Here is an 18402-nt window from a genome sequence, read left to right as displayed (position 1 = left end):
AGCAGCCGAGAAAAAGAAGTTGGGGTAACTTCAGGGTGCACTGAGCTCAAAGATCATTAAAGCCATGGAAGGTTCCAGTTATGGCATAAGAAGAGAAAGCGCAGGGGGCAAGAGAGAAGAAATGATATAGGAACAAATGAGGGAGAGCAATAGCTGCTCACAGAAAGAACAGCAGAGCGTTGACTGGAGAGCAAGTGGAAAAACACAGAACAATCATAAAACCTAACCAAGCAACAGACAAACCCGAACAAGAGGACTATGATACAATCTCAGAAACGTCAAGGTTACACATTAACAAAGGTTAAAAGCAACAAAGAAAGAAAAAATAAAAACAGCGCATCAGAAAACCCAGTAGATTAAAAATCAGTCAGTGTTTCCTCCTCGGCGGGGTGGGTTTTAAACTCTGTCCCTGCTGTTTCCTGGGGCGAACTGCTAACAGGAGGAAGCACAATTTGCAATGACAGTTCAAAGCTATGACACCGGGTTTTAGAGTGGGCATTGCCCCAGGAGAGTTTAGACAGGCTCCTTTTCAGACTGAGTTTTGGGTGCAACTGTGCTGCTGATGGGGCATGGAGTTCTCCGGCCAGGGAGCTGCCTCTCTCTGGCTCCTGTTCTCATTTTGTAGCTGTGGCAGCACAGGGGGATGCAAAGGAGACAAATGGAACCTCTGCCTCAGGTCTGTGTTCACCACCCACCCCACCCCCAACCAGCATCACAGCACACACTTGGGGCCCAAGACTTCACAGCCAGGACTGATGCCCTAGGTCTTCTACCCATGGTACATCTGACCCTTAGTCCTGCCACATATAGAGCACTTCTCTCTGGCTGCATAACTTTATCTTATGACCTATTTCAGGTGGGCTCCATGCACCGAATGTCTAACCCTAAATACTTCTGAACACATATCCTGAGGGTTGAGATGTCATCTTGCTAACCTTAGTAATTGGGTTCATTCTACACTGATATTACCCTTATCCAATCTAACATCTACCATGAAGCTGCCATTTGACCTCATGATATCTGTGATAGCATTTTCCTCCTCCAGGAAGAAATCTCTGCTTTCCATCTATGACATTCTCATGATACCCACGTTTAGGAGGGAACAACCTCTTCTTGCTATAGAATGGTCCTCACCCAGGGTATCTCTGGGGTTCCTTGTTCTTTCAGTGCAGTGTTCAGCTCCTGGTTTCTTCATGCTTTTTTTACCTCCTTTTCCTGAGCCCCAGTTTTAAATCAGTTTGATTCTAAATGTTACACTTAATAAAAAGCTTATCTCGGGCTGTTGAGATGGCTCAGCGGGTAAGAACACTGACTGCTCTTCCTAAGGTCCTGAGTTCAAATCCCAGCAACCACATGGTGGCTCACAGCTACCCGTAATGAGATCTGACGCCCTCTTCTGGTGTGTCTGAAGACAGCTACAGTGAACTTAGATATAATAATAAATCAATCTTTGGGCCCAGAGCGAGCAGAGACTGAGCGAGTAGGGCTGACCAGAGTGAGCAGAGGTCCTAAGGTCCTAAAAATTCATTTCCCAACAACCACAAGAAGGCTCACAACCATCTGTTCAGCTACAGTGTTCCCATATACATAAAATAAATAAATGTTAAAAAAAAAAAAAGCTTATCTCTTCCATGACAGTTGCATGCACCTATAGAGAGCCACACCTACCATGACACTCCACAGCCTGCAATGTTCTCCTGATAAGCTCAGGTTAAAGAACACCATGCTATCTATCATCAAGGAAGTGCTCATAAAACAGGAAACCATCTCAGGGCGGTGTTTGTTTAGCATCCCCCTGCACGGTTCAATGGCATGCATGGTTTACCACCAGGATCATGAAGAATGTGTCATCAGCGGCAGACATTGCAGTGCTAGGCCCATGTGGAAACACATCACAGTACTGACAATGGCCAGGATGAAGACTTGCGTTATATTTATCAACTCAGCAGCAATGGCAGGAGCCAGGGAAAACTACACTAAGTCAACACTCAGTTGCTGAGTAGGTTCTAGAATTTTCTCCCAGAAAACAATGGGAGTTCCAAAAGGTTGATCATGCAGCACCCTGTGCTATATACCTTGACCCAGAGGGTGTGGCTCAGAGTCCCTACCACTGGCTGCCAAAAAGCCCTGGGTGAGAGTCCTCTGTAGCTCTAGCTATGGTTGGTGAAGGCAAAATGTGAATGATTCTCATAGGCTGATTTGGGAGATAACAGGAAAATGGCTCTTGGAAATACGTGTGCTTGAGTTTCCTAGACCAGCATGCCATTTTCCCAGTGTGACTAAGGAGAGATGCAGGATGCTGAATCCGTGCTCAGTCACTAAACTACTGATGCCCCACCAACATCTTGGGCCTCCCAGGGTAGGCCCTGGGGTAGGAGTTGGGGGCCCATGTATGTGGCAGGATTAACATATAACAATATTTTCTTCTAAAATAAAATATTTTAATATCTCTAACCATACTTTTTATAATGAGGACAAACATAAAAAAAATCAGCTTCTGATCGTTTCTTATCATGACTGCTTCGTCATGGAGACAGAGCTGCTAAGACTGATACTTTCCCTTAATTGAAAACATGTTACGGTCCTCTAATTGGTATAGATTATAGATCTCAGAAGGCCTACAGCCCCATTGGCATGTAACTACCACACCACTGGTTCCCAGCCTTCCTGATGCTGTTGCCCTTTAATACAGTTCCTCATGCTAAGGTGACCCCCAACCATAACATTTTTTTCATTTCTACTTTGTAACTATAATTTTGCTACTGTTATGAATCCTAATGGAAATGTCTGATGCACAGGATGTCTGATACACAACCCCCAAAGGAGTCATGACCTACAGGTCCTGTAGGGTGTGGTTGCTGCCCTACTCGGAGACTGGCAGGATGTTTGAGACAAGAAAAAGGACCCTCTGCTACATTCACTTTCGCCCTGGGGTGGGAGCCCCACATAAATCTACAGGTCTTACATCATCAGTTTGGCCCCTGTCATGACTGCTTTTAACAGTGACTAACTGGTCCTATGGCTCTTCGGCAACCTGATTGCCGGCCTCACCTCTGGCCGTTCATTTCTGATCTCTCTCATCCCCTTGCAGGATGCCGTTGTGCTTGTTTGGTTTGAGGTGGGTAGGTATTGTTTGGTTTTGAGGTGGATTTGACATTCCCAGTTCCCCGTATGCTGTCTCATCCTTGGGTCCCGTTAGGTTTTCTTGTTTGTTTTTCTGTCAAGTTGACACTGGCTGGGATCATCTGGGAAGAGGGAGTCTCAGTCGAGAAAATGACTCCATCAGCTTGCCTGAGTGACATTTTCTTGATTAACAACCGATATGGACCTAGCCCACCGAGAGAGTGGTGCCATACCTGGGCTGTTGGTCTGAGGTGGCATTTGAAAAGGTTCCAGCTGAGCAAGCCGTGGAGTGTGTATTAGCTACTTTTATGTCAACCTGATACACAAACAAGACTTATCTGAACGGAGACGATCTTAGTTGGGAAAACGCCTCTATATGATCTGGCTGTAAGGCGTTTTCTTAATTAGTTATTGATGAGGGGTGGCCCAGCCCATTGTGGGTGGTGCCACCCCTGGGTGGTCCTGGGTTCTATAAGAAAGCAGGATGACCAAGCCATAGGAAGCAAGCCAGTAAGCAACACCCCTCTATGACTTCTGCACCAGCTCCTGCTTCCAGGTTCCTGTCTTGCTTGAGTTTCTGTCCTGACTTCCCCTAGTAATGGACTCCAAGCTGGAAGTGTAAACTGAATAAGCCCTTTCCTCCCCACCTTTCTTTTGCTCATGGTGTTTTGTTGCAGTGATAGAAACCCTAACTAAGACAGAGAGCAGGCCAGTGTTCCTCCAGGGGTCTTCTTCCGTCCCTGCATACAGGCTCCTGTTGTGAGGTTTCTAGCCTCCTGACCTTCCTTCATCATGGAATGTAAGATTTCTAGCCTCGTGATGGAATGTTGATATGAGAGGAAATAAACATTTTCTCCACCAGTTGCTTTTGGTCATTGTATTATCACAGCAACAGAAAGCAAACACCCTTTCTGGGACAGGACACTTCCTTATGGTAGGAATCTGTGGCCTGAGACCCGAGCACTTTAGTGTTATTCCATACACATTAGACGAGCCGACCTGAGCAGGTCCCCACATCAAGGCCACGGGTTCATACGCTTGGCATTCAACAAAATCCTCCCCTGTCATGTTCTCATCCACAGTCTAAGGTAACAGAGGCATCCCATATGCTCTCTGGGCAAACAAACTGGCTATAACCTCCGAGGATTGGGTTTGGGTATGAGCAGCCTGGCAGACCCCTCAGATCACATGCTAGACACTTCTCATCTGGGATACACTTTGCTAGCTATTGTTTCTCAAGAGTCCATCAGTTTCCCCAGGACCCAGGGGCTGTAAAAGAGTCAGGCACTTCAGTAGAAAGAACCCTGCATTAAAAACACACCAGCAAGCCCAATCCTGTTCAGTTACTACTTACTGAACAACCTGTTCAAGGGACTAGACTCCATAGGTCTTTGTTTCTTCATCTATAAAGAGGGGACAAAGATGAATGGTGGGTCTACTTCCTTGGCTTTGTGACATGGGCAGAGAATGTTACAGACACACTTCACTGGAGTGAGTGTTTTGAGACCCAACTCTGCTCAAGAGACATAATTACCATTCCTCTGTTTATTGTTCTGTCCTGATAGGAATCTGTGATTCTGAAAGTATACACTTGTCAACTTCACCACCTAAATCAAGGCCACTGATAACTATCTGGGAACAAGACCATTCAAGGCTGGTGTCAAGACATCAGGACAACACTTAGGCTTGCCCATTGATCTTAAAAAAAAACCAAAGAAAAACAATAGCAAACACCACAATGTACCTCCAACGCATGCAACATTCACTGTGGTACATCATGCTGAGTGCATGGCTTTATGCACAGCCTCTCTAGGCCTCCTCCCTCCACTTCTAGGCTGCCAGGGCCCCAGCCCTCACTTCCTTTTGGCATCTCAGAGCCTCTTGGTGAAGCACAGACAGACTATCAAGAGCCCGAATGAGTCTGGGTTTTTTGGGTCTCACCTATGTCCCCAGAGTTCCTGACTTTCCACACAGTTCTCTTATTTAGGAAGTGAACGGAGCTGTCATTAATGATTTTATCACTTAGGAGATCTTAGAAAATCTGCTGCACTTCCCAACTGGGGAAGAGTAGAGTATATGTGGTATGCATGTGTGTGCACCTTTGCGTACATGTATGGTGCGCATGTGTATGTGTGTACATGTGTTATGTGCATGTGTGCATGTGTGTGTGTGTTGGCATATGTGTGTGCACATGTTCTGTGCTCGTGTGGTATATATGTATGGTGTGCATGTGGGTGTACATGTGTGCATGCATGTGTGTTGAACATGTGTTGTGTGCATGTGTGTTGACATGTGTGCATGCATGATGTGCTTGTGTGGTGTACATGTATTGTGCGTGTGTATGTGTGGTATCCATGTGGGGGGGTTGTATATATGTGTGGTGTGCACATGTGTATATATAGTATGCATGTGTGTATGTGGTATATTTGGTAGCCACACAAGTGTACAGCAGCAATCCAACTATTCTGTGAAAGAGAAGCTGATGCACCCAGGAGCACAGAAGCATGGGACATGTCCTCCCCAAGCGGGGACTTCTGAGGACCCAGTGAAGAAAAAAAAACAGGTCTGTCCCCATCTCTGTTGCTATACAGATCTTGTGTTCTATGCCCAAACTGCCTGGATCCAGCCCTCAGCTACCCTTCTCTTCTGCTCACCTTCATCCCTCATTGGCACGTAGGACAATCTCCTCCACCACTAGCCATATTCTGGACCCTGGTCCAGCTAGAGTTTCTTCTCTGTGATGGCACTGAGTCCAGCACCCCCTCCGTGCCCTCTTCTCACCGAGTCCAGCACCCCCTCCGTGTCCCTCTTCTCACCGAGTCCAGCACCCCCTCCATGCCCCTCTTCTCACCGAGTCCAGCACCCCCTCCATGCCCCTCTTCTCACCGAGTCCAGCACCNTCTCACCGAGTCCAGCACCCCCTCCATGCCCCTCTTCTCACCGAGTCCAGCACCCCCTCCATGCCCCTCTTCTCACCGAGTCCAGCACCCCCTCCGTGTCCCTCTTCTCACCGAGACCAGAACCCACTCTGTGTCCTTATTCTCACTGAGTCCAGCACCCCCTGCTCCATGTCCCTCTTCTCACACTCAAAGCTTCTCTGTATTTCCTCCTCCACTCCCACTTTGGAGAAGAAGGCCTTCTCAACTCCATCCCTTCCTCAAGTGCCAGTTCCCACAAGGACTTGCCCCCACCACCATAGTCAGTGACCCCAGAGTCGCAGGATTCTGCTCCCAGATGTCAGTGCAGCTGAACTAATTACTGGTGTCATCTTGAGCACACGTGAGTCCCATAACCCAAGCACCCACACCTAAGGCTGTAAGTTCAGCTGTCCTATGACACAACTGTGGTGGGTTCACTCTGCAGGCCAAGCTGCTTCACTGTGGGGGCAGAATCTCCCTCAGCCTTGGCTATGAAACTCTTCCCAACTCACCCCATGTCTCTCTGAGATCCTGCCCTCCAGGTTACTCACCCCGACACACTATTTCCTGTCGCTGACCATTGTTCCACATTGCCCCTCAATAGGAAACACTCCCACCCCAGATCGTACTGCCACTCAGCCGTCAGACAGCACTCATTGCATCTGCTGCCTCTCGGGTGCCTTCCTGACCCACACAGACAGAGTCCAAGGCTCCAGAGAGGGCCCACATATGTGTGTGGCTCCCCAAAACTGGTGCTGTGTACCACACATCTCTGCTTTACCTACTCTGAGGGGCTCAGTGGGGTCCAGGAAGTGACTATGAAGGATGGGCTAGTCCCAGAGTAAATGCCAACAGGCAGAACACAGCACGGTTGCCTCCAGCTGGGCCTGCAGCTGACTGGGATCATGGCCAATGCTGAGTCCCCTCACGTCTGTCAACCTCTTTCTGCTACATATGGGCCTTGGGAGGCACACGTTAGGGTTTTGGTGGGTGCACAGACCCAAGAGCTTTCAGGTAGAGGAGAACATCACTGGCCATCTGTTTCTCGGGTACAATGTGACAGGGCCCCCAGGTAGGCTCATTCATGTCAGTAAGAATGCAGAAGGGAAGGCAGGTTTCCTCACTGGGAGGAACACCTCTGAGAGAACCCAAGCCACTCCTACTTGCTTACCAATGGGCAGGAGTCCCAGGAGACTAGCTGTAGGGAGCTAGGAGAGTCTAGAGGAGGTTGTGGGGCATGCCTGGAAAAGTGTAGAGTGTGGTGTGTGTGCGCGCCTGTGTATGTGAGTGTGTGCTCTATGTGAGTACATGTGCACATGTGAATGTGCATGTGTGTGAATGTGTGTGCATGTATATGTATGTGTGAATGTGTGTGCATGTATATGTATGTGTGTGCATGTATGTATGTGTGTGCATGAGTGTAAGTGTGTGTGGATGTGTGTGCATGTATATGTGCATGTGTGTGTACATGCACATGTATGAGAGTATGTATGTGTGTTGTGTGTATGCATGTGAGTGTATGCATTGTGTGAGTGTGTGTGAGTGGGGGTGTGTGTGCAAGTGTGTGGATGTGTGTGCATGTATATGTGAGTATGTGTGAGTGTGTGTGCATGTATGTATGTGTGTGTGCATGAGTATAAGTGTGTATGCAGGTGTGTGTGTTGTGTGTATGCATGTGTGTTGTGTTTGTACATGTGTGTGTGCATGTGTGGTATGTTTGGTAGCCACACATCTGTACAGTAGTGATTCCTTTCAATTTCAGCAGCTGCCAATGCAACGTGACAAGGCCCTTCTGCATAAATTTCACAATGTGTGCCAAGAATCTTAAAAATGACCACGCCCTTGGGCCCACTCATGAGTTGAAGAACCCACGCCCTGAGAGAAAGAGCCCCAGTGAAGGAGCTTCTTTATAAACGAATTGGCTGATAACTTCACTGTTTGGGGTGAAGACAAACAGCAAACAGGCTAAACGGTCACCAGCAGGGCGTTTTAAATAGCACAGTTACCAACCCTACAGGTGACAGTTACTTCACAATTTCAACATGCCAGATGCTGGACTGAGAGTTCCACGGACCTCCTGTCTGTCCTAGCAGTGAAGTGACACGGCTGAAGCTTGGTGGCACCAGGTGAGTCACGCTAACTTTCTCAGTTTGGATAAAGATAGGATTGCTGACAGCCTAACTCCAGAAATGGGATTCTTATCATAGAGTAATGGTCCTGACTGTGTGCCTGTGTGTGTGCATGTGTGCGTGTGCATGTGCGCATGTGTTTGAGGGAACAATGCACACCTATTTTAAGTATCACACCTATTTTAAATAAATGCATATGCCATTATGTCCGTTTCCATGGGGAATATGAGAGGATGCAAAACTCTGTACATAGTCGGGGTGAATTCTCCTAAAATCCTTAACCTAAGGAAGATTATCAAAAGGGGACACCTCTGTTCTGATCAGGTTTCAGCCATGGAGTACCATCAGTACACATTCAGGAGGAAGTCACTGGCTCTCCCAAAAAATGATGACCCTAGCCACCTCACTGACCCCCAGCCCATCTGTCACATGTCCTAAAGTAGATGGCACAGAGTCATCTGGCAATTTGCTTCAGAATGTCAGGTCACCTCTCACAGTGCATGATGGCTGACCTGGATGTGGACTGGCAATTTGGAATTAAAACCACAAAGCAAGGGGATCCCCAGTGGCGCCCACACTGCTTGGAAATGCTGCTGTTGGCAAAGCCATCGTTTACGAGGGCGTGGCCGGAAGCCGAGACTGCACGCTTCAGTCGGCCCCAGCCCTGCTCTGTTCAGGCCACACGATTGTCTCTTTGAGCTTATGTAACTAAAGTGCCTGACAATTTTTAACTGTGATGTCTTACAAGAAGGTCCATTTTTCTGTCTGGTCTTAAAAAAACCAGAGGATCCAAACCCATCAGGCCACAGGATAGCAGCCATGTGGAAACTGTCCTGGTTGTCCTGTTCGAAGGACACTGCCAAGGTCACCACAGCCCTGCTTTCCCCTCAACCTCCCCCCCCCACCTCCCCACAGCTTTCAGATATGGGTACCACCCCCTTTTGCCTGGGCTGCCTTTGTTTTCTACCAGCAGAGGAAGGCATGCAATGAAGTATGCCCTGGGTTCATGTCTCAGTTAAAACAGGAAAACTGAAACTGGGAAGAAAGATTGTGTCTCATCAAAATGGGAGAGGGCATGTTTCCTCGAACCCTCTGCTTCCTGCGGTTACTGCCTCCAATGCGATTGTCTGCAATCTCTCCCTACATTCTTGCTTTCACCCCTGGGATGGGACCAGATGGGCCTGCCCCATAGCTCCCTGGGGTCTCTGTTGTCATTCTGTATCCTTTCCACCCTGACACTGACTTCATCTATTGGAGACAGACACACATCCTCAGAGCAGCTGGGGCCCAGGCCCGCCCTGTGTATGGTGGGGAGAACCAGTCTCATGCTCAGAAGGCTTAGGGCCTGCACCAGACACTGCCAGGACAGGGGGCTTACGGACCTGGGCCAGGATGCTCCTGAGTGAGCCTGTGGGCCTCCTGTGGTGTTCCACAGCCAAACCCCAGCCTTAGAGTGCAGAGGGATGACACAGCAACCATTCTGAAGGTTGCCAGCAAGGGCGGGTGTTTGGGGGGACTCATCATACACACACTATGACAGGAAAGACCAGAGAAACAGCCCCTCCATTCTATAGACATGGAAACTTGAGAATGAACCAAGAACAAAACCCAAGGTATTGATTGAAACTATGTCTCCTCCAGCATTCAAGTCAGCCAAAGGTGACACACACACAGCGTGTGCCCCTCTCCTCTCCTTCTTCCTCTGTCAAAGCCACTTTCAAGAGCAGCACGGAGAACTCTCGAGCAGAGAAATTGAGCTGGCCCCTATGGTGAGCAGGGAGGAGGATGGTCTTACTCACTGAGAAGGCTATGAACCATGGGACCACAGAGCCAGACACGTGGGAAAGAGTCACGGGTCCTCAGACACCTCTTACCTTCTCGAAATGGCTGTGTTTGCATCTGCAGTCGGATCTTGATGAGTTCCACAGGCCCGCCCAGTCCAACAGAGACCACACCAGTCACCATGCTAGCCAGGAGCAGATCAGACAGACTTCGGCCAGGGCCAGCCTCCAGTTCCCCACAGCGGTACTGGCTGAGGAACCGTTGGGTGTTGCTGAAGACCCCGAACACCACTGAGTTATAGATGGCAATGCTGGCCAGGGGGAAGGACATGCCCTTGAAGAAGCCAAACACCTGTGGCAAAAAGACCCAGTGGGAGGAAGTGTAAGGCCAAACCGCTCTTCGGGGTCTCTCTCTGCATACCAGGTACGGGACCTCCCTGCCCCCCAGGCTCAGAATAATTCACCATGCCACAGAAGAGCCCCCAACAAGGGACTAGATGACACAGAAAAGACAGCAGAAGGCCACATGCAACTCAGGCAGTCATTCTAGCCCCAAAGACGAGCCTCCTGCACAATGGAGTCTTGGCCTCAGATGTGTGCATGCCCCACATGTCAGTGTCAGAGCTGTGGCTTTGCAATGTCTGAGGAGCCCTAAGGAGTAGTAGAAATATCAAGTACCGGCACATCTCCTCACTAGTCGCTCAAGCAAAGCTAGTGCTGTCTGTCTGTCTGTCTGTCTTGTTACTTTCTGTGAGTCAAATCAATAACAAGACAGTGTTCACCCTCACTGAGTTCATGGTCTTGGGGGTGAGGCAGGTGAGGACAGGACGGAGGGTTTGGACAAACTGACAGGCAACACTATACAGCTCACTAAGTCTGTGGTGACCGGCTGACAAAGGGACCTCCCAAGAGTACCGGGACAGCATCTCAGGATACATCATACACATACACACCACACACATACCACACACAACACACACACACACAACACACACAACACACACAACACACAACACACACACAACACCCAACAGACACACAACACACATACAACACACACACAACTCCCAACAGATACCCAACAGACACACAACACACATACAACACACACATACACACACACACACACACACACACACACAGAAAAAAAGGGGGTGAATGAGGGATGGGCAAGGCGAGAAGCAATGCTTCCAGCAGGGGTCAGAGTCTCCTCTATAACTGTGTTCTCAATGAGCCCACACACAGGTGCTCTAAGGGAAACTGGAAAATTCCACAGCCATTGGGAGAGCTGAAATGGTACACATGTGCCAATGCCAACGATGAGGAAGTTCTAAGAAGCCACATCACAAAACGAAAATGTAGAAAGCTATGCCACAAACGGGTGATCGTGACCGGTAGAAGACACCTCACAAACATGTGTACACATAGGCACATAGGCATACGCCTCGTTTCAGGCACTTCCTCCATAACTTGAAACACTGAGCTACATTGTCTCAGAAATAACACCTGAGGTCCCCACCCGAGGCTGGACACTGGGACACTGGCTGGCAAGTACTGCGGGGAATGTGAGCCAAACAAAAGAATCAATGACCATCTTTCAGGAGGCTGGGGAGTCACGCCCATTTACCTTAGAACACCAAGTACAAGGTTGACACCACTCACCCTGATTTTCAGAGTGGCCAATCAAGAGTTAAAGCCACACTGGCATTCACCATGAACTCTTCTGTTGGCAAGCTTGGTACCTACAGGAGGCTGTACAAGCCTCGGGCATTTGTTACAATGTGGCCTGTGACAGCAACAGTCACACTGGGCACATTGCCAGGACCTAGGGAAGCTCAGAGCTGCCATGAACATGCATTTGACTGTTTCTTTAAAGGGGGCCATTTTTATCCTAAATGTAACTTTTAAAAATCCTAGATTCCCCAAAGGGTAGTCTCAGAAAGCAACCTGCTAAGCCTTACGAAGGGAGCGGGTGTTAAAAATATTATTCCATTTCCTATTTGAAAATCAACACCTCAGTCACGTGTTGGGGGTGAACATGGGGGTGGGGTGGGGATTGCCGCTGCATCCAGATAGAGGGATGCTACTAAGGCTCAGCTTCCCCCACAATCATTGCGTCCACCTTATTTGTGCAGGAACTTTCCATTCTGTGGTTCCAAATTCCTCAGAGCGTCTTCAGAGAGTTCATACAAAACTCTTTGGGAAGTTCCTTCCCAGCAAGGTACTAAGTGACCAGGGGTGAGCTGAGGTAAGGTAGCATTTGCTATGTGGTGCAAGATGAGAAGAAATAGGTGAGCTGCAGCAGGAACAAGCTGCCTCCCATCTGTTGCAGTGATGTAGGAGTGTGGCCTGGTCCATGAGGTCCAAGGGAGGCCTGACCGGCACCCTCCGCCCACCCCAGGCACTTACACGCTCCTTCTTGTACACCATGCGGATGCAGTTGAATGTGTTCACATAGCCAACACCAGCCTGCAGGCGAGTCTGCAGAGAGAGTGGGGGGGCAAGGGCAGGGAGCCACTCAGAGATCGGTCACAAGCCCCTAAAGATACCCTACCCCAAGAGACCCACCCAAGGAGGGCCAGGCTCAGTCCTGGCCAGCCAGGTGCCACATGATCTTCAGGGACACTTACTCCACTATGCAGCCCAGTCCCATGCAGAAGGCTGCTTTGGAGCAGAGGATGACACAGATGGGTTAGCTGTATGAGGATGATTGATGGTTGCTGAACTCAGGAGGCCAGTCTCTTAGGTACAAAATGCCAGACCTCGGCTCTGTCCCTTTCGCTGCTATCTCTCGCTCCACCCTTCTAGAAGCCTCTAGGGCACCTGCTCATTCCCCACCGCCACCCCCCAGCAGGCATCTTTCTAGTCTTTGTCCCTTTCTCACCAGAACACAGCCTTGGCCCTAATGTCTCCCTCTCACCTCCAGCCACAGCCAGACTGATTTTTCTCAAAATAATTGAAATCGTGTCACTCTGTTTAAAACTCTCTAGGGCCTCCTATGCCGAGGACTCTTGGGACTGGCCTACCTGTTACCCCCTTGCCCCACCCCCCTACCCCAGCCACTTCCTCCAGTGGCATCCTGCCTCCAACCTCTGTTCTGGCTGGTCCCCTAGAATTTCCTCTGGTCCCTGCTTTCCTGTTGGGTCCGAGCTTAAAGACTGTAAGCAGGGTTTACATTAGGTTACCCCATCAGGGCAGGGCCCCCCACCGCCTTCTCCTCTTGCCCTTGCCTGGAGTTGGGCACAGCCCTGGCACAACTCTCTGCAGCTCTGCAGTGACTGAAGAGGTTACACAGGAAAGGCAAGGTGGCACCCTCTGAGGAAGCCTGGGTAGTCAGGGTCAGGAGATGACAGGCCCCGAACATTGAGGAAGCCCCTAAGATTGTTCAGAGCAGTGTCTGTTCTGACTCTGAGGTTCTGCTTCTCTTTTATTGCCTGGCCTTGTCTCTAAGACGCTTTCTCAGTTCCCATACCCTGCACTGTCTGTTGGGAGTATGAGAGCCCACAGCGGTCCTGTTCCCTACAGTACCCAGTATGCAGCAAGGAGTGAACCCCACCCCCACCCCTCCCAGAAGCAGGCCACCAAAGTGGCAGTCTCCCAGATGTCTTCATACTGCAGCCCCAACCTTCCATGATATGCAGGTTATCTTTTAGCACATCTAGTTTTAAAGCTAACTGTTAAATGTGCAACTAATACAGGAATAAATACATTATGCCGATGAGTCTAACTGTAAGTCCAGACCCTCCTCTGACCCACAGTTCCATCCTACTCCTCTGCTACAGTGCGGCCTCTAGCGTGGCTGAGGACTTGATTGGCATCCATTAGTAGCCACAGATAATGAAGGGGAAGCGCTATCGAGCTGTGTCAGGTGAGTTAACCACCTTGCCAGCCACCAGTTGTTAGAAGTCACGCATCTGAATCTGTTCCAACCCTCAGAAGATTCAGCAGTAAAGACAGCAAAATCTCAGCCCGCGTGGGTAATACAGCTTAGTGAGGTCGGGGGGGAAAGATCCCCAGGAGTAGCTGGGAAACATACACTGGGCTAGATGGGTTTAAAGGAAAAGAGGGACTGGAGAGGTGGCTCAGGGGTTAAGAGCACTTGCTGTTCTTGCAGAGGACCTGGGTTCGATCCCCAGCACCCACAAAATGGTAAGTTCACAACTGCCTGTAACTCCAGATCCGAGGATCTGATGCCCTCTTCTGGCCTCTGATGGCACAGTGTATACACGGTTCACAGATACACATGCTGGCAAAAATGCTAAAAACAATTAGCGCTAACATGGAGAAGGGTGGGTAGTAAGGTCGGGTGGATCTGGGAGGAACTGAGACAGGGGAGTAAATGTGATTAAAATACATAGTATTTTGTACTCAAAGAATAAATAAACCATTGCTTTTTTTTAAAAAATCATGCAAACAATTGGAATATATAGCAGACAGTAAACCTCAATGCATTAAGAAATAATTCCAAAATGAAGTATATCTGGTAGCTGAATATTATATACATATATACATGTGTGTGTATATATATACATGTATATATGTATGTATATATATATATATATATATATATATATATATATATATATTTGCCAGTGTTAAGAAGGGCTGGGTGGGAGAGACACCCTAGAATGTGCAGTGTGGGGCTGAGCCCTTGTAGTATTTTGGTTAAGCCTAGCCACAGAAGTTAAGCTTGGGGTAGGGTTTTCCCAACCAGGACAATGACAAGGACTATGGGAGGTGATGTAGGCCTCTGGCTATATCCTGTGTATCCCTCACTGGCCCCAGATCTGCCAGAACTTTCAGACCATGGAGGAACAAGCCCCCACAAGATTGAGTAATCAAAGCCCCGAAGCCCACAAGTAGGCAGGCTTAACTCATTAAGAGTCTCTTCAGGGCTGTGAATGAAGCTCTACCAGACACGCTGAGCCCTTGGCAGAATGCTAAGGTCAGCCACCAAGCCAAGCTCCTGGACCCTGGTGACCATGCGCACTGACTGCAGACTGCATAGGGGCATCAGGAAGCCCTTTGCCACACCCTGCAGATGAAGAACACTGCTGGTTTTAGTTTCCATGGTTGCCATGGCGTCTTGAAGCAGCCCAGCATCTTGTCACTCATGTCTAAGTATCAGACATTCCAGTTCCTCACCACAGGAACAGCCAGTAGCCCAGGGCAGGAGAAGGAGCCTTTGCCTGAGGCCAGCGGCCCAGGGCCTGATGATCAAGGGGCTCCAAGGATGAGTCCTAAGCCCTCAGGCAGGCCCCTGGATTACCTCTCCTACTCCTTAGACAATCCTTATGACAGCCTCACCTGGGAGGTGCTGTGTACCCATTTTACAGACAGGAAAGTGAGGAAGGCTCGGTGTCAGGAATGGATGCGTCTTAGTTACTTTTCTATGACTGTGAAAGAACCAATACAGCCAAGGCAACTTACAAAATCTTCAATCTGGGGGCATACAGTTCCATCACTACAGAGAGTATGGCAGCAGGCAGACAGGCATGGTGCCAGAGATGTAGGCTGAGAGCTTATATCTGACCCAGACAAACGAGTCACAGGGAGTCTAACTGGGAAAGGTGTGGGCTATTGAAACCCCAAAACTCACCCCAAGTGATACACTTCCTTCAGCTGGGCCCTATCTCTTAATCCTTCCCAAACAATTCCACCAATTGGGAGCTAAGTATTCAAACATGAGGCCTATTGGGGCCATTCGCATCCAAACCCCCACAGAGGGCAAGTATTGTGGCTAAGACTGGATTCTTTTATTATTGTGTTTGTGGGTACACACACACACATGGGGGTGCTCGTGCACATATGCACATGAAGGCCAGAGGACAACCTTGGGTATCATCTTCAGGGACTGAAGGTGACTTAGAAAAGGAAGGTGACTCATATTCACTTCCTTTGAGGTGGGGGTCTCTCATTGTCCCAGAACTCATCAATCAGGTAAGAATGGCTAGCAAGTGGATCCTTCTGTCTCCCCAACTCTGGTACTGGGATCTCAAGTGTGTGCCACCATGCCGGCCTGGCATTTTAACATGGGTTCTGAAGCTGGAAGCCAGGTCCCTGTGCTTGCTAGGCAAGCTCTTTGGTAACTGAGCCATTTCACCAGCTTGACCGGACTTCTATCTAGACTTGCCCAGGCCTTTTCAGTTGGCAGGGAATCTAGAGAAAATGTTTCTCAGAAGGAAAGCAGACGTTCCAGAGCAAACAAGAGCCGAAGGTTAGATCCAGGGCAGACCACGTGAGTCCACTGCCACACTGGGGTGTCAGCAAGAGGTTCTCAGGCTGGACACATCTGGATCTTCTTACAGGAAGGAGGGTTTCCCAAGATGCAGGGCAGAATGGGAAGAAGGTGGTCCCCGCCTTTTCATGCGTGTGTTGAGAGTGGGGAGGCAGGCCTGACTATGCAGGAAGCAAAGGCACTCACTTCCTTACTGGCATGAATCCAGCGTCCCATGTCCTTAGAAAGGAGACAATTCTTTGGCAAGAGACACAGGACCACATGAGGCAGAGGCAGAGTTGTAGCTAGAGTGGAAAAGCCATGGTCAGAATTGCAGCAACAGACCAAGCCAGGAGGAAGGCATGGGGCAGAGCCCCACTGAGCCTTCCAGAAAGGTCCAACACCTTGACATTGCTTTCTGCCTCCTGACTGTAAAAGTATCTTATCTTCTTCATTTGTTTGGTTTTGTTTGTTTTTAAGGTATATTTATTTTACATTTATGTGTACGGGTGTTTGGCCTTCATGCATGTCTGTGCACCATGTATGAGCAGTTACTTGGCCAGAAGAGGGAGTCAGATCCACCTGGAACTAGACTTACAGATGGTTGTGAATCGCCTAATGTGGCTGCTAGGGATTTGAACCCAGGTCCTTTAGAAGAGCAGCCAGTGCTCTTAACCACTGAGCCATCTTTCCAGCACCAATTTCTTTTCTTTTAAGACAGCCAATTGGTGGTAATTTACTATAGCAACCCAAGAAACTAACACATCAGCCACTTTCTTCAAGGTCAGTTCTTCATACCCATTCAGGCAGATTTTGTTAAGAATTCCCTTTTATCCGGGCGTGGTGGTGCACGCCTTTAATCCCAGCACTNNGGAGGCAGAGGCAGGNGGATTTCTGAGTTCGAGGCCAGCCTGGTCTACAAAGTGAGTTCCAGGACAGCCAGGGCTACACAGAGAAACCCTGTCTCGAAAAACCAAAAAAAAAAAAAAAAATTCCTTTATCTGATCAACCAGAGAGACAATGACACATGCCTGTGTTCTGACACAGAGGTACAAACTCCATGAGCAATCCATGGGCGGTCCACTAGGAAGTCACTTGAAAGGAGGACTTTTGAGGTGTCTCCATATTGCCCTCAAAATGTATATGCACAGTTTACATTGGGGACTTTGTAACACATTCTCCGAATTTGGCTAAAATGATGTGGCAACTGCGGAGATGATTAATTGACACTGATGATATTAAACCGAGGGCTCCCCGGTGTAATACCTACTGGGTCTCGAGAACACCTCTCCCAGTGTTACCTGCAAGGCAGAGTAAATTACGTCCTGCTTAGCAGGCTTTGCAGGTCCAAACCAGGGTCCGGACCCATGGCCTGCGCAGTCCCATAGCTCACCATTTCTGGCTTGAAGTGTGCTTCGCAATTGATCCCACAGTGGTGGCTTGTCTGTCAGGGGAGCCTTTAAGGTGGGTAGACTGGGAAGGAATTTGGCGAATCTGAGTTCAGTGAGGTAGCAGGGGTAGCCAGTGTCCCCCTTGTCCTTTTGACAAAGCTAAGGATAATAGCTGAGCCCCTCCTTGGAGGAGAGGTAGACAGCATGCAGAGAGTAAACCCGGCCCTAACCTTGTCACCTGCCAAGGAAGATAGGCAGAAAGGAAATCGCAGAGATGTGAGTCAGAGCTCAGAGCTGCTTCTGTACACAGTCCAGGCAAGAGCAGCATTGGCAGTCATGTTTCTGGAGCTTGGCTGGGCCCTGTTCACCACAGATGGGTGGCGGGTGGCAGGGACTCAGAATGATCTTTTTTTTGTATCTTAGCCCTTCATCTCCCTGATTTTCATGGTATGACAGGGGACACGCCCTCCTACTCCTTCAGGGGTACCTATGAATGTCAGGATGGCTCTGCTGGCTTCAGAGTCCCTGTACCCTATGTGTCTTTTCGGGTTATTCCAACTGAGGTATAAATCACCAACCTGACAGGTGGCACCAAGCACTCTAAGGACTGAGGGCTGACCTGCCTAGATTTGGGTCCACGGCTGTAACACAGAATCAGATGAATCAGTAAAACTGGGCTTACTGTTTTTTTCCAGGCAGAATCCCACCCAGGGTCTCTGCCTCAGCCTCCTGTGCCTGGGAGTCTTCTCCAATGACTGGAAACCTACTCTTACATGTCAAGCTCAGGCTCCATCTCACATGCCAAAGCTTTCTTGACTGTTCAGCTCCCCAGGTATGACAAGG

General features: G+C 49.1%; 1 protein-coding gene across 1 annotated transcript in view; it reads right to left on the bottom strand.

The window, feature by feature from the left end:
- Positions 1–16418, bottom strand: part of Slc25a48 (solute carrier family 25 member 48) — a 31427-nt gene extending 15009 nt beyond the window's left edge. The window contains exons 1-3 of the mRNA XM_029547577.1: positions 16376–16418; positions 12361–12432; positions 10045–10303 (exon numbers count right to left, since the gene is read on the bottom strand). Of these exons, the coding sequence (XP_029403437.1) occupies positions 10045–10303; positions 12361–12432; positions 16376–16405 (361 nt within the window). The 5' untranslated portion in view covers positions 16406–16418. The remainder of the gene's footprint in view (positions 1–10044; positions 10304–12360; positions 12433–16375) is intronic.
- Positions 16419–18402: the final 1984 nt, after the last annotated feature.

The sequence above is a fragment of the Mus pahari genome, chromosome 16, assembly GCF_900095145.1.
Source record: "Mus pahari chromosome 16, PAHARI_EIJ_v1.1, whole genome shotgun sequence".
NCBI lineage: Eukaryota > Metazoa > Chordata > Mammalia > Rodentia > Muridae > Mus > Mus pahari.
This window is presented reverse-complemented; position numbering and strand designations above follow the sequence as displayed.